Here is a 17,272-nt window from a genome sequence, read left to right on the forward strand (position 1 = left end):
TTTGTATTTTGTGCAGGGTGTCACTATGCAGCTGGAACTCATAGTGATCCTCCTGTTTTCAGCCTCCCCAGCGCTGGGATTATAGGTGCATGCCACCACGCCGGGACTCAGTTGCTGATCAGTGTGCCTGTGCATGGGGCCGGCACGGCAGGTGCTGCCAGGGATCAAACCCCGGCCCCTGCGCTTGCCTAAGCAGGCGTTTAGTCCGCTAAGCTATCAGATAATATACTTTTTGAGTTGCTTTTGCTAGTAGTTCCTTGGGATGGGAAGAATAATATTTATCAAATGTCTCAATTTTCACTGTCTGTTTTCTCCTTATTATATGCAGTCTGCTTTCATTTCTTCAGCTCCAGATTTGAAGTGACTTACAAGTCTGTAGCTCAAGGGCATTCTCCTCTGTAAGCAGAGCAGTGTGCACCTATGTGTGTTGCCATGGTACAGAAAGAGCTCGGGGCTTTCTGAGTCTTTTTTTTTTTAATTTTATTTGTGTGTGTGTGTGTGTGTGTGTGTGTGTGTCCAGCTCAGCCCACTAGGGGGCGGGGCTGGCTGGCATGTGGTGCTGGAGGATTGAACCGCGGTCCCTGTGCTTTGCTAAGCTTGTTCTAAGTAGGTGCTTTAGACCACTGAGCCATCTCACCAGCTCGAGTCTTTGTTTTTTATTCGTCCTGCAAATCTTACATTTCCATCAGTTGCTTCACTTCCCAGACTTCACCGTACACTCAAGTAATGACTCTTCTTTCTTTTTAGTCTTATTTGCTTCTCCAAAAGTGACACATCTTAAATACTTGCTTGTTTAAGTTCCTTTTCTATAGTTAATTCTCTGTTCTAATAAAGTTTTCCAAAAAACATTTTTGGGCACAAGGTAGACTTCTTTTTGGCTGTGATTTTAAATTGACCTCAAGTCTGCCGTGGACTCCTTGCTTTCCCCTTTTTTCTACGTTTCAAAAGACTGACCTCACTGCACAGCTCCTGGTGGATGCATGGGAAGCCTCATGGTTATGTGCGTATATTTCTTTACTGAAAAGTAATTTGACATTTGAATATTTTTTGTTTTCTAGTTGCATGACAAAGGTATAAATTTTGTTTATTTTAATTCTTTTTCTTTGTAGAATTCTTATTATTTTTTGAAGAGATGAGCAGCAATTTATAGTCAGATGGCTGCCATTAACCTTGGATTCTCCAAATAGAAAACTATAACTTTTAATCACAACATCGTAGTCATTTTTTAAAAGGAAAATAATTAGGGGAGAGAAACCTGATGAAGCACAAAAGTACTTTAGTGTTTGTTACTAGGTCAGATGATATTGTAGGTAATGAGTGAAATAAGGTTGTGAAGTGTCTTCCTTAGTGCAAGTACTAGTGGAGAAGAACTGAAAGTATAAATAAAGCAAAATAAAAGATAACAGGAAGTAGGGAGATAGAGCTTTTCCAGGTGGGGAGGGGATCAGAAGGTGGAGGGAGGGCCAGGAAGGGAGGCAAGCACTTGTGTCCCTGAGCCATCTCCTTGGCCCTGCAAGTATGTTAAAAAAAAAAGGAAGATGATCAAGAGGGAGGTGGAGGGAAAGGAAAGGGAATGAAAAAAAAAATCTGTATTATTGAGGAACAAAGTATTAATTCCTTAAGCATTAAGTATTAATTAGCATTATGTACATGTACCAACTCTCCACAAGGAATGTAAACATTATGAACTACAGCATGGGGCCTGGGATAGAGCTCAGTGGCATAAGCGCTTGCCTGGCAAGTGTGAGGTCCTGAGTTCAATCCTCAGTACACACACACACAGAGAGAGAGAGAGAGAGAGAGAGAGAGAGAGAGAGAGAGAGAGAGAGAATGAACTACAACATGTACTAATTAAAAAAAATAAAGTTGTATAACAAGGGAAATTTGGAATTAGAACCCAGGTAGAATAAAAATAGTTTGCAAAGTCAAAATTATAAAAGGAAGACAAAGTAAGATGGTGGAAGCTCATAAATTTTGAATTCATTACTTAAAATAATGCAACTGAAAATAAGAACTTCACTATATTCACATGCAGAAAAGGGCAGAAGATGGAACATATTGTGTTTGCCTTTAAAATCATATCATGAACATTATCCTGATTTGAAAGTATCTATCTAATGTATTCATGAAGATATCATTGGAAATATTACACGGTTCTATATAAATATATACAAATATACATTACTCAAATATTTAAAACATTTAAGGAGATAAAAATATTAACTAGCCAGATTTGATCATTAAATTCTTATATAAGTATCAAAATATCACACCATACCCCATAAAGTTGTACAATTCAAATAATTTTAAAAATTAAATAAAAAAAATTAAATCAGACCAGGATATTTCCAATGATATCTTCACAAAATGAACAGATTTAGACACAATGCTAATTTTAAGTTACATAGGAGTGTGTGTATAAAGGATATCTGCGAATTACAAAATAGGCAAATTTTAAGTATGAAAATTATGATATTAGCAAGGAGAAAAGGTGACAACAGGTACACTGGGGGCCACACTCCTGTTTCCCATCAGCCAAGGGGGTTACCCAAGATCCAGGGGAAAGTCAAAGCAGGAGTAGCACTCTCCTTTCGCTTCTCACATCCATCTCTTCTGAGGGCTGCAGTGTGAAGATTTCAGCTTCAATTGGAGCACTCAAGCTAGAAGTCTGGGTATGTGCAAAACTAATTTCAAAGTCTTCAAGTACGCTTTGAGTAGTGCTTACATTTGAAGGATTGCAGGTAGACATCATCACATTTTTTTCTAATGAGCCTCAAGTAATTAAACTACATTTTAATAAATAATAAAATATGTAATAAATATGACTTTAGTTAAAAAGACTGTGCTAGCTGCTAATTTAACCAAGTTTTTCTTGTGCCTCAGCATTTCTGGTGGGCATTACTACTGCTTTAGAATCAAGCAAATGGGTTGCTTTGCCAGATAATTTGTAGTGCTTTTAAAAAGTTATCTCTTGCTTAGCAGGCCACTTTAAGGTCCCAATACTATTTCCAAATTTTACCATTTAGATATTAGGTGCATTCCGATTTTCATAAATAGAACATTTTAAGACAAGAAAAAAACATTGCTCGATTTCTCTTTCTTTCTTTCTCTTTCTTTCTTTCTTTCTTTCTTTCTTTCTTTCTTTCTTTCTTTCTTTCTTTCTTTCTTTCTTTCTTCCTTCCTTCCTTCCTTCCTTCCTTCCTTCCTTCCTTCCTTCCTTCCTTTCTTTCTTTCTTTCTTTCCTTCTTTCTTTTTTCTTTCTTTCTAAATGTATTTGGTTGTCACAGGGTCTCACTATGCAGCTCGGACTTGTGGTGATCGTCCTGCTTTCAGCCTTCACAGAGCTAGGATTACAGGCATGCACCACTATGCTTGGACTCTGGCCAACACAGCCTACCCTGGGGGCAGGGCTGGTGCAGCATGTAGTGCCAGGGATCAAACCATGGTCTTGGCTTCTGCCTAAGCTCGCCTAAGCAGGTGCTTTAGTCTGTTGAACTATCTTGCTGGCCCCCATCAATTTCTTAAAAATTGAGAATGTTATCAAATAGTGTTAAGGGAAATGTACCTTTATTTGAAAGACAATTGTGTGAAAATTCTTGTCATCATCAAACACAGCTGATAAGCTCGGCCCAGATCCGCAGGTTTTCTCCTCACGTTTGTTGTTAATATAAGGGCTGGTGAAAGCATCAAAATACCAGTCAGGCACCAGTTTAGGAACTGATAACACGGTGTTTTGCAAGTGGTTAATTGCACCTGAAATACCATCCTGTTAGAAAGAAAAGAATAAACATAAATGTAAATATGTGGATGATTATATGTATGAATGTTTTCTGAATGTTCTGAAATGCTAAAAAGAATAACTTATTCAACCAGGCCAGGTGTCGTGTTGCCTCAGAGTGTGTGACAAATCAGAAGACAGAGTCCTGCTTTCGAGACACATATTTTCTAATCAAGAAAGAGGCAGATTGAAAAAATTGCAGTACATTGTGAAACGATCCATATGTGAATCGTGAACTAAGCACTAGTAAAATCTTGTACTGACGCGAACACACAAACATGCTGATTTTACAGTCCCCACATGTGGAGCAGAGTCCTACCACAGGAAATGAGAAGGATGTGGGCTTCTTTGAGTCCTGTCATTTGGATGCAAAACACATCCAACTGCCTGTGGGAGAGCCTTCCTTGTGTCACGGAGTACCAAAGAAGAATGACTGTAAACTATGGTGAATTTATTTTATTTTTTTAAAATAAACATATTAGGTAAAAGACATATTACCATTAATCCCTGCAAAATACTCCCCTTCGATTTAAATACACTTATTCATGGTCTTTGCCACTTTCTGAAGCAGTTCAGAAGTCTTTCTTCATGAGCCTTTCATCTTGCTGCGTGGCTGCTTTGACACCCTGCATCCATTCACAGTGTTTGCCTGTCCTGGTCACCGTGGCTTTAGGAAAGAGCCAGAAGTTGCACTGGGCCAGATTTGGTGAATATGGATGAGGACACATGGAGCTTGCTTTTCTGTCAGCTGGCACTCGGTAGTAGCATTTGCTGTGTCCTTGGACCACACATTTTTTTTTTTTTTTTTTTTGTGGAACCGGCTATTGAACTCAGGCCCTTGTGCTTGCCAGGGAAGCACTTATTCCACTGAGCCATCTCCCTGGCCCGTATCATATGCTTTAAGACACACCCAAAAAGAGTCTTCTAGAATGGCCTCAGAAAGTGGTGAGAATGATGGGATAAATGTGTTAGAAGTGAGGGGGAGTACTCTGAGTAGGACTGATGACAGTGTGCTTTTTAACTGTAATAAATGTTTTTAACATTCACTATACCTTTTGATCATGCCTTGTGCCTCTCATGTGAAGCACATGGGTTTTGTGGTGAGGAGAAGCCACCAAAGCCCAGCAGCTCTCCGCTTGGGAGTTATTGGATGAGGCGACCATCACTGGAAGCTTGGCAGCCTGGCTGTCACTGGAAATGTCTTAAAATAATCAGTCTCATGCATTACAGAATCATAGACTGAGGGAACAGGAGATGACTCTGGAACTCATGTGCATTCTTATCTTACAAATGCAAAAACCAAGCCCCAGAGAGGTAAGTGGTTTTACCTCCTTGACCAAATAGCTTATTAATTATAAAGTCAAGACTGAAATCTAGGGATCCTGATTTTGGTCTTGTGCCAAAGTGTACTAGCTAAAAACAGAAAATATAGGCTCTGGTTTATTAATCTATATATATGTAAGCCCATGTGGTAGACAGAATAATGAGGAGCCCCCAGGGCCCCTGGCCCCTCTGTACGCATCATCACAATCCCCTGCTGTGAAAATGACAGGACATCATGCCTCTGAGGAGGCTATGTATGGCAAAGGAGGAAAGTTTTGCATGTAGAAATAAGGTTCCAAATCAGTTGACTCTGAGTTAATTCAAATGCTGATCCTCCTGAGTAGATCTGACTGAATTAGGGGAAAACTGTTCAAAAAGGGATTGGGCCCACCTTAAAGGAAATGTTCCAGCAGCCTTTGAAGGCATAAGAGCCATGTTTTTTTGTGTATTTATTACAGGGCCTACAGGGTCTCACTACACAGATAGGACTCGTAGTGATCCTCCTGTTTTCAGCCTCCCAAGGGTTGGGATTATAGGCATGTGTCACTACGCCCAGTCTCAATTGCACAGTCGGCACAGCATGTGGTGCCAGGGATCGAACCCTGGTCCCTGCCCTCTGCCTAAGTAGGTGCTTTAGTCCACTGAGCTATCTGGCCAGCCCATTAGCCATATTTTAAACTGCCTATAAAGCAGGTCATGTGGCAAGGGCCCATGGAGTACTTCTAGGATCTATTGGTTATCGCTGGCTGACATCCTCAAGAAAAGAGACATCAGTTCTTAGGTGCATGGACCTGTATTCTTTTAACAAGCTGAGGCAACTCAGAAGAGGATCCTTTCTGGTCAAGCCTGCCAAAGGCAGGATCAGCGGACACCCGGGGCGGGGGTGGTGGTGTGCAAAGCAGAAGTGACACTAAGCAGCAAGCATCAGACTCCTGACCTACAGAAAGGGAGATGCGTGACTGTTTTAAGCTGCTAAAAGATTTAAGAGCAATATAGGCTGGTGAGATGGCTCAGTGGTCTAAAGCATTTACTTAGAACAAGCTTAGCAAAGCACAGGGACCGCGGTTCAATCCCCCAGCACCACATGCCAGCCAGCCCGCCCCCTGGTGGGCTGAGCTGGCCACACACACACACAAAAATAAATTTAAAAAAAAATTAAAAAAGATTTAAGAGCAATAAGTATCTAAAACAACAAAATTCTCTCAGTTGCATCATGCTTTTAAAAAGCTGTCACAAATGATGTCTACAACAGAGTGACTTATTGGACTCTCATTAGTGGGATGCCCACAGCCAATTCTGCAGTCTGGGTAGAGTATGTCCTTATCAAAGCTCTGGTGTGCTCAAACTAAAGTTAATGTACTAATCTTTCAGATCATTTATAGGCAGAGGTAAGGATACAAGAGAACAGTGTTCTCTCTCTTTCTCATTTTGTTGGGCTTTTTTTTTTTTTTTTTGGTGGAACCGGGGATTGAACTCAGGTCCTTGCGCTTGCCAGGGAAGCGCTTATTCCACTGAACCATCTCCCCGGCCCAAAGATTTTTTTTATTTGTCTTTTTTTTTTTTTTCCAGAACCAGGGATTGAACTCAGGCCCCCGTGCTTGACAGGCAAGCACTTATTCTGCTGAGCCATCTCCCCAGCCCTCTCTCTCTTTCTCATGATCCTTTTGGAGAAGTGACAACTGTAATCCCACCGGCCATCTGCTAGCAAAGCGGTTGCAGGGTATAGCATGAAGAAGCACACACCAGAAAGTCTTCCAGAGACGGCTCAAAGAGGAGGGACTGGACAGTCAGAATCAGTTCTGTGACAAACATGGGGATGAGAGACTCATCTTCTTCCTGCTTTTCCACCACAGGAGCCCCCTGAAACAGCACAATTGCAGTTACCAAGACCCATGTACTGAGCTATAAAACAAAGACATATACAGTTAAGTTTATGCCGTTGGTTGATAATCTTGGCATGTGGAAATCTATCAGGATGATTCTACAGCAAGAGAAAATGCACATACTGAAAGGTGACATAGCAATGTAAGTTGTCTTTCCTTATAAAAGTACTATCAATGAAAGAAAGGCAAACAATAAGCTGAGGCAATATGCTAAGAATGCCTGGAGCAGATCTATTTAGCTAGAAATGGAGTTGATATACTTAATAGAAATGATACCAATAATGTAATAACTAATGGCTCAACAGAAATATATTTAAATAAAATGTCTCTATTTCTCCAGGAGAGATAACTCATAATAAGCACTCCTCAATAAATGCTAACTGGTGAATTTTCTTTTTTTCTGTATTTTAGGGAAGGGTCTATAAGGTGTTCAGGGTCTTACTACTAGATTGGACTCATAGTGATCCTCCTGTTTTCAGCTTCCTAAGAGCTAGGATTATAGGCATGCGCCAACATGCCCAGTCTCAACTGCCATCTTAGTGCACCGCGGGGGTGAGGCTGGCACAGCAGGCCTGGGGATTGAAGCCCTGGACCCTGCACCTGCTTGCAGGCACTTTAATCCACTGAGCTATATGGCCAGCCCCCAAATGGTGAATTTTAATTTCATCTGAGCATACCTTTTTGTCAGTGGCTTCAGGCTTCTCTTCGGTAATCCATTTCTGAATGACATCCGCTGAAGGGGTCCGTTTTATTTTGTCAGTGAGGTAATTCAAAAGAGAGTTAGCAGAATTCACGGTTAAGACATGCAGGGTGTTCTCAATGAGATAGTCATTTAGACGGATAAAGCTGGAAAAGGAAAAGCACATACTATCTTATCTTTCCATGAAAATTTCTGCCAGTGACTCTAAAGTGAAGAAATTTCAGGATATCATTTCTGTTTGCTTTTTGATCTAATTGCATTATAGTCTCACAGATTTGCTGTTCAGAAGACGTGTTCTTAGATATTCTTCCTTTTAAAGCACAACTATATTCAAATGTGCTACATTAATTTTCTCAGGTGCTTCAAGTCTTTGATAGGCTATGTATGCGCACTACAATTGTTAAGGAAATCCACCTAGCTCATCTTGTCAACAGCTGTAAGATTTTTTTCCAAAGGTGTTCTACAGAACCTTCCACGCATACATCTGTAATTTGCATTCTAATGGTACAAGTATAAAATTTTGCTGTGGATAAATAATAATGAATTCTGCTGTTTTGACAGAAATTATTAGCCCAAAGATTTGAATTTTTGGTGCTTCCTTGAGTGATTAGAAGGCAGGTAGAGACAACAAAACATTTAGAAGATTTTTTTTCTTCTGTTCACACGGTGCTTGGGGTCTCTAGCACACCTTAGTGGTCTTAGAGACTATTTCACTGCCATCTGTTGCTACACTGACAATTTCTATAAGCTAAGCTGCCATTTCATATAAAATAGTGTACATTTAAAGTTTACTGAATAGATAGTTTTAATTGCTGTATTAAGTAAATTAGCACTGAATAACAATACATGATGTTTTATGGTTTCACAGTTTTCCATATCATATTTGGTGATTTTGTTTGCAAGAGTTATTTGTAATCATGAGGTTTTATTTTTATTTTATTTTATTTATTTATTTTTGTAATTTAGGGAAGGGTCTACAGGGTGTTCAGGATCTCACTACTAGATGGGACTCATGGTGATCCGCCTGTTTACAGCCTCCCAAGAGCTGGGATTATAGGCGTGCGCCACCACACCCAGTCTCAATTGCTGTCTCGGCGTGCCCCGGGGCGGGGCTGGCACGGCAGACCTGGGGATTGACCCCAGGTCCCTGCACCTGCTTGCAGGTGCTTTCATCCACTGAGCTATTCGGGCAGCCCTTCATGGGGTTTTAGAATTATGGAAAATTCAGACTCTGAAAGCAAGGGACAGAGCTACTTCTAATCATTTAAGAGTCCCCTAGTGAGGCCCGAGAAGGAAATTTCCTCACTGGCTTCCGGTTGTCTGAGGGAGGGGGTGGTGTAGTCCTTTTGTGGTCAGAAGGATGCAGCACATTCTCTCTCTGGCAACTTGAGGAGGTCCTCACATCTCTGTTCCTGGCTTCTCCTCAGCACAGCCTGCCCTACAGTCCGGGTACTCCAGGCTGAGTCAGAAGGAAACATGGCCTTAGTGACCAAAGAGGGGCTCTGGACCTTGAACCTGCACTTCAGTGTCTTCTAGCCTTCCTGTTATTGCAGGTTCTTGTGGGTTGGGGTTGATGGGGTGGGATTCAGGTCACCACATCCTAAAATCCTTATCATTATTAGCGAACCTTTTGACAAAGGACTTGATTTTTTTAAAAGTGAGACGTTATTTCTAGAAATAATTCTATTATTGGTTTTATTTATTTATTAAATAAATGTCATAAGCTAGCTCATGACATTTGGACATGCAGAGTGATAATTTACTCTGGTGACGCAAATTTATGTATCCTTCAACTTCCAGCTTTTAGTTTTTAATGAGTGTGAAAAAGGTGGATGCTCTAATTTTTCTTGAAAGAAAGAGAAACCACTTACCACGTGAGCCTCATGCAGTGGTGCCTCTTGCTGGCCTGTTCTGTGTATGTCATTTTCTCAGAGTCGCCGTAGGTGGGTGTCTCAAATGGCATTTCAACGTTCACTGTTTTATCAAAATCTAAGAACAACAGAATCACAGTCAGAATCCTTGGGTAAAAATTTCATTTCTTTCAATATAAATTCAAAGGAAAAAAATCAAACTTAAAAATAACAAAATCCTTTGGGTTGTGAAGCATTTGAAGCCCTGGAAGACAGCCCAGTTATCTAAAAAATATTTCCACAGTGATGAAATTCTGCTCATGAAAAGACTATAGACCATCCACCGATATTCTTGTTAATGGGAGTTGATCCACGGGTCATGCTATCTTTTTCCTAGAAACACTTCTACCTTCTTTCCACTGGCATGTGTGTCATCTTTCAGAGTCCAGGCCACCCTGGCTAAACCCGAGAGTCATCCAGTCCCTTAATTGTGATAAACTGATCGTCTGTACTTGCAGGATTGTCTTACTTTCAAGCAGGCCCTGAGTCCACTACAGAATATCTCTGAATCAAGATTCTGTGCACAGTTTCAAAACACTCTACACAAGTAGGAAGAATGCAAAAAATGCAGTGTTTACTGGGTTTTCCTATTCCACAGGATGCACTGAACTTATAACACGTCCAGCAGAAGTGTGGAACAGTTGACAAAGAGGATAACTACTTAAGCCCAAGTAGAGTAAAGACTAGCAGATCTTTTAGGAAGCTGCTATTCTGATACAGCCATGGTCTCTGCCCTCCATACCCTCCTCAGGTTCAAATGCACAGTCATCAGGAATAAATCCTACAGCACGCAGAGCAAGTCGACAAGCCTTTCTGACCACCTCTTTTGCCATATTTCGAAATTCTTCTAGGAGTTCTGTCACCTAGACATAGATGAATGTATAGGGTTAGCAAAACCAAAGTGTTGAAAACAGGAAAATAAGCTTCATCATTACAAAGTTCCTTACCTCCTCTAGACGTATGACTTGTGCAGCCTTAAATTCCTGCAGTGTGTAGGTGTGACATTTTTCGATATAACAAAGTCCCATGAAGCTGATTTGATAACACAATTCACTTATTTTAAGAAGAGCTGGTCGCAAATACTAAAGGGAAATAAGACTATCATTATTTAGTTAAAAATCCTGTATTTTAAAGATATAAAATATGTGGAAAGCAAAAGTGGTTAAGGTTGACACACAGTGCTGTGTATTAAAGAGCCGAGCTGGCAACGTACAGAGTAAGTAGGAACTCTTCTGAAACTCTTTTCTAAAGCATTCTTTGAATTACTGGATTTAATTCATCTAAATTCCTTTCTCCTCACTTTGAAAAGACATCTATATCTTTTAGTTACTTAATGGATGAAATTGGAGGCATGAAACAGAAAACGGGCACTGTCTTAGTTTTGGCTAGTGGCTACTACAAGATTCTTTGTGTTACCTTACGGCCATTACCATCGCCAGCAATAATGATAATAGATGGACTACCTATTAACCTAAGAGGATACAGCATAGAACAAAGCTAAATTTGACTTTAAGTTTTCAGTAGGTTAGAAGGATTTTTTTGTTTGTTTGTTTGTTTGTTTTTGTATCAGGAATCAAACTCAGGACCTAGTCTTGCCAGGTAGGTGCTGTGCCACTGAGCTATATCCCCAGCCTCAATAAGTTGTTTTGAAAAACTGTTGCATATTTTCTCAAAAGCCTTAAGCATAGAATTACTTATGCCTAGCAATTCAATTCATAGGGGTATGTCCAAGAGAAATGAAAACATGTTCAGTCAAAAGCTTGTGCATGAATTCTCCTAAAAACATCATTCGTAACTGTCAAACATGTAAGCAACCCAAATATCCACAAATGGATAGATGAATAAAAAATATAACTATATAAAATAAGGTAGTTTGCCAGTGAGAAGGTGTGCTATTTTTACAACATAAATCATGAAAGCATTATGTTAACTAAAAGAAAGTCAGTCATAAAGAGTCCAAATATTAGGTAGCTTCATTTATAAGAAATGTACAGAATTGGGAAATCAATTTAGAGACAGGATACAGGTTACTGGTTGCCTATAGTTGGGGGAAGATGAAAGAGATTTGGGACAAATATAGAATAAACATTAATAAATGTTGGAGTTTCTTTTTGGAATGATGAATATGTTCTAAAAATGACCACAGTATTTATTGATCAAATCTGTGAATACACCAAAAATTACTGAATTGAATACTTTATATAGGTACATTATGCAGCATACAAATTATATATCTATAAAGTTGTCTTAAGAAAATGTAGGGATCAGTTGATTATTTATTTATTTATTTTTGGTACCAGGATTCAGACTCAGGACTTTGCACTGTTTGACAATCAGGCAATGTGCTACTGAGCTATATCCCTGGCCCCAGGTTGATTATTTTAGAAATAAAAATTTCAAACAATTCTATTGTTCCCTCATGTTCATCAACAGGAATTAGCTAGTATTTTTGCATATTTAGGAACAATTCATGATAAGGCATGGTAAAGTATGAAATATGGTAAAATAGTTTCAAATAACTGATGGATCCCTAATAAAATTAGAGGTCTAAGGCTTGAGTTTGATGTCAAGAAAGATGGGGTTAGTTTTTTCCAAATCAGAAGGTTCAGTGGTATGGATGATTTGAGGTGGTACATCTTCCATATTTGTTTGGCACTAATATTGATGTTTACCATAGTCCATGGATATTCTTTTATTTAATAACCGACATGTTGATAAAAGTTTTTCATATTACCATAGCAACATGAAGGAAATGACTAGTACATAATAAATCTGAGGCCTCTGACATGGAAGGCTATGACTCAATGTCATAGAAATAGACAGCGAAGACAGTTCTCTGAGCATGACAGTAATGATAATGTCAGTTCTTCCCAAGGAATTAAGTACAGATCTTTTAATGTTAGTTGAAGTTCAATGAGTAGAGCCTAAACATGGCTGTGCATGCTTTTAACTGTTCATTTTCTATGATCACCTCATCATCCAATGTAAATATAAAAATCTCCCCTTCCGTGTGAATCCATGGCAGAGGCACACATAGATCCCTCTACTGGTCAGTGGAAACATGCCCACATGCATTTGAACCACAGTGTCCTGAGTGTCCCAAGGACGAGAGAAGAGGTAACAGGATTTCCACCCAGTCTGTTGTTGTTGATTGCTTTTGTGTTTAAAGGTAATCAGCAGCAAAGAAGACCACAAAGCTCAAGGCCTTAGGTTGTTCTAATTAAAAGAGCCCCGTGCAAGGCCTTCTACACCTTTGGAACCCTCATTGAACCTGCAGAGACACCACTGGATTGCCAGGCTCCTACATGACAAGACAGGCAGTAACTCGAGATCCTTTAACAAATTCTATTTCAGGGATAGTCTACACAAACATCTGTCATAGAACCACAATTTCTTTTACTGTAATTCTTTTAAAATATGAAAAATAAATACATACAGGATTAACAATGAACAGATTTTTTTGTAGAGAATCTCGACATGCCGTGATTTTCTTGGAGCGTACATTCTTCTTCCACACGTTGAAAGCCTTCCATTTCCGGAAAAGTGCGAATATGGGGATCTTAGTAAGTTCTCTGTGATACAGATATTCTTTTTCCCATCGATCAATTTCTATATATTCGATGTCATTATTGTAAACATGTGTCACTGCCTTTTGACTAATAGTATAGTAATCATTTTTGTTGATGTTTTCATAACTTACAACTCTATAAACAAATAACAAGTGAGACAAATAAATTATTGGATGTAGGTTAAGCAATTGAAGTACTTTTTGGTGGAAAAGACAGATATTTCTTAATGACAAATACTATTTAAATTAAAAAAATTTTAAACCAACTACACCATCTTCAGATTGAGTAAATTACTCAAGGAAAGAAGAAAGGGCTGGTTTTTAGGAAGAATAGAGCCTATTTTAAGGATTTCATAACCTTTGTAATATGCTTGGTCATTAATTACAGTGACAAGATTTTTATAATAAAGTCAATCTACTGTAGATATTTAAAATGACAGCTGTGTGTGAAGGCTATCCTCATCTAATTTTTATTATTAACTCTTTAGAAATTACTCAAATTTAATAGCACAAGAGTTTTAAGCTACTTAGTCTTGACAGACTTATCAAAAACATGAAAGAAAACATGAATTACATAAAATTAGAAACAAGGCCCCCAAATTAAGCTAAAATACATCACACATAAAATAATTATTAATGAGCTCTTTTCCTCCCTGGCTGTCTGAGGATCTGTTGCCATCATGAACGACACAGTAACTATCCGAACCTGAAAGTTCATGCCTAACCGACTTCTTCAAAGGAAACAAATGGTCACTGATGTCCTTCATCCTGGCAAAGTAATAGTTCTTAAGACAGAAATTCAGGAAAAACTCGCCAAAATGTACAAGACCGCACCAGATGTCATTTTTGTGTTTGGATTCTGAACCCATTTTGGCGGTGGCAAGACGACTAGCTTTGGCAAGATTTATGATTCCCTGGATTATGCAAAGAAAAATGAGCCCAAACATAGACTTGCAAGACATAAGTATGAGAAGAAAAAGACCTCCAGAAATCAGGGGAAGGAACGCAAGAACAGAATGAAGAAAGTCAGGGGCGCCGCAATGGCTAGAGTTGGTGCTGGCAGAAAGTGAGCTGGAGACTGGAGAACAACCGAAGGAGGAGAGATTCTGCAGTGACTGCGACTTTTTTTCACGAGAGAATTTAATAAACTGTAAAACCTTAAAAAATTATTAATGAGAAACTGTTTAGTTCAAGATTACCTCTTCGTGAACTGTCATCGGGGCATTCCTCAAATGTATGCACAGCAGAAAATAGATTGAGTAAAGAAGAAAAGCAAGAGAGGCATAAAAACTGGACAAGGGGCCTGAGAATAAAGTACTGAGAATAGAAAGACCAATTTTGTATAAATATATTATTTTGTATAGATATATTTTGTATAAATATATTTTCGGTATTTTAGCTGTAACACTGAAATAGTCTATGCAACTTAAAAATAATAGAACAAGTGTTAAGTATGATATAACACCTGATTAAAATATACTTAGGGATTTAGGAAAATGACACTGGTGATTCTATGAGAGTTTTGATTCTAAGCTGCAGAATGATGAGGTAAAGATTAAGTGTAAAAGTCAAACCTCAGATCGTTTCTATGTTCATACTATGTGATGATATGGGCAGAGGACAAAGATTAGATACACTGCTCCTGTGAAAGTCACCTGTATCTATAGTCTCCTTAAATTTTTTAAAAAGTGTATTTGGTCCAGGGTCTCACTATACAGCTTGGACTCGTAGTGATCCTCCTGTTTTCAGCCTCCCCAGTGCTGGGATTACAGGTGTGTGCCACCATGTGTGGACTCAGTTGCCTGCTCAGCACGCCCCGGGGGCGACGCCAGCACCTCATGTGGAACTGGGGATGGGAATCTCCTTCAGTTCTCACTCTGTGTTTGGAGCCTGAATTCATGACTCTTCAGAATAGCCTCAGGCCACCGAGAACTACCCCAAAATTGGTGTCTATGAAGCCATGTACATGTGAAATCAATTTTGAAGGGATTAAAAAAATTCTTACAGGTCTGCTAATCAAAAAATTAAGGACCACTGGTTTTTACCTTCTGTTTTTGCTTTAAGAAAATTGAGTAAGAGAAAAAAAATTATATATATTTATATTTGAGTGGAAGAGGGACTCACAGTGAGTTCCCCTCCTCTTGTGTTGCTGATTTGCTCTGCTTTGCTGTGCCCTGACCTCACTGCCTGGTCTTCTGTTTATGTTCTACTTAGCTCACCTCCTAAATGTCTGAGGGGAAGTGTCAGGCATTGCACGGTGCTGTCAGGTATATGAAAAATATTGTAACATTTTCCTGTTTCTGTTGTCAGTAGCTGAAGATACAATTAGGATTTTCTTGGAGGGATTCTCTCTAAAATGTGAGACTGGGCACTGAGATAGTAATTTTTAGGTGTTTCCTTAATGTCAGACATCAGACCAACCTCAAAACAAGACCAAACTTGCTACCCACATCCCTTCTAGATGGTGACAGAGATGGTTCATGATGTTGAAATTCAACTTGTTGGCACTCAATGTCACTTATAAATTCCTTAAGTATTTTTTTCCTATTTGAGGCATTTGTTTTCATGTCATTACACTTTTTCTCTACATGCCTCTATTCTTCACAGAGCAAATGAATTCATAGGAGTCATTTTCAAAAGCTGTATCATCAGGCTCAAAATCACCTGTGATGTTTGTTAAGCATCTAGATTTCTGGGTCAATCATACAATCATAATCTTCATGTGTTCTGAGACTCCTGGTTACCAAGCTGCTGGGCTGATCCTGATAGACAAGGATATTTGTGAATCACCGAAGTTGACTTGAAAATGAACAAACAACATGATAACAAGGGAAGATGAAGGTGAGCTCTTTCAGTCCTTCACTTGAGAATCAACATTCTCATTAGATTCCATCATGTAAGTCTAGAGGAAACAGCAGTCTTGTTTGTTGTAAGGTACTGACTCAGGTTAGTGGTTGCATGGCTAGACAGGCAAGTAATAACTCACTCTCACATGAATATAACCTGGACTAGCGAGCAAACAGGTGAAAGACAGAAGTAGGGGAAGCTGGAATAAGAAGCGAAGCTGGTTCTGCTCATTGAGTTGCTGGCTGTGTGGGTCTGGAGACTACATTAGGAAAGTGGAGGGCAGCTTGGACTCACCCTAGTCACCACCAGCCACAGTGCAGGCATGTCCCAGAGGGACTCCTGCTGGAATTCAAGGATGACCTGGAGACAGATATTTGTGCTATGGAGGGTACTCTTAGTTGTGGGCTCTGTGAGGATCTCAAGCATGAGAAAACTATGCAGGACTTAGGCAAGACTAAAGCTGTGATGTTGATCTAGACAGCCCAGCCCCAGGCTTGCGCCTCCATAGCACAGGGCACTGAGGTCACTGTGACCCAAAGGGAGAAATGGAGACTGAGGCAAAAGCATAAATGGCAGAATGTTGGGCACATCAAGTGACAGCTTGAGTGGTTCTGGCTCAGCAATTGTCCTCCTCCCCTTGGCATCAGGCATGGTGGAGACATTCATGAGCACTAGAAGTTGTTGAGATTGCAGCTTAGAGTGGGGAAAGGATGTAGAACCAGAGAGGCTCGGCTCTGCCATAGCTGGTAGCTGAACATGGCAGGGAGAGGAGTAAGGAAAGAGTAGAGTCCGTCCTAGAGACTGAGGCAGGGACACAGCCTGGGATCCCAGACAGAGGAGAGGAGGAGGAGGGCATTAGGGGAAGGGAGAGGGAGGGAGGGAAGGAGGGAGAGAGAAACAGAGAGAGAGAGAGAGAGAGAGAGAGAGAGAGAGAGAGAGAGAGGAGAAAGAGGGAGAGAGAGGGAGAGAGACAGAGAGAGACAGAGAAAGAGAAGGAGAGAGAGGGCGAGAGACAGAGAAATAGAGACAAAGAGAGAGAGAGGGAGAGAGATAGAAAGAGAGAGACAGATAGACACAGAGAGAGACACACAGAGAGAAAGAGACAGACAGACAGAGAGAGAGAGACAGAGAGAGAGGGAGAGAGGGTGAGAGACAGAGAGAGAGAGGGAGAGAGACAGAGAGAGAGAAAGATAGGGAGAAAGAGGGAGACACACACAGAGAGACAGAGAGAGAGGCAGAGAGAGACAGAGAGAGAAGCAGAGA

General features: G+C 40.0%; 1 protein-coding gene and 1 pseudogene across 1 annotated transcript in view; one reads left to right on the top strand and one right to left on the bottom strand.

Moving 5' to 3' along the window:
- Positions 1 to 17,272, bottom strand: part of Dnah6 (dynein axonemal heavy chain 6) — a 296,200-nt gene that overhangs the window by 251,635 nt on the left and 27,293 nt on the right. The window contains exons 5-11 of the mRNA XM_023702951.1: positions 13,031 to 13,298; positions 10,542 to 10,676; positions 10,337 to 10,457; positions 9,556 to 9,673; positions 7,662 to 7,830; positions 6,845 to 6,961; positions 3,566 to 3,766 (exon numbers count right to left, since the gene is read on the bottom strand). Of these exons, the coding sequence (XP_023558719.1) occupies positions 3,566 to 3,766; positions 6,845 to 6,961; positions 7,662 to 7,830; positions 9,556 to 9,673; positions 10,337 to 10,457; positions 10,542 to 10,676; positions 13,031 to 13,298 (1,129 nt within the window). The remainder of the gene's footprint in view (positions 1 to 3,565; positions 3,767 to 6,844; positions 6,962 to 7,661; positions 7,831 to 9,555; positions 9,674 to 10,336; positions 10,458 to 10,541; positions 10,677 to 13,030; positions 13,299 to 17,272) is intronic.
- On the top strand, positions 13,843 to 14,232 carry LOC105743744 (annotated as a pseudogene).

Source organism: Octodon degus, unplaced genomic scaffold (genome assembly GCF_000260255.1).
Source record: "Octodon degus isolate 3935 unplaced genomic scaffold, OctDeg1.0 scaffold00162, whole genome shotgun sequence".
Taxonomy (NCBI): Eukaryota; Metazoa; Chordata; class Mammalia; order Rodentia; family Octodontidae; genus Octodon; species Octodon degus.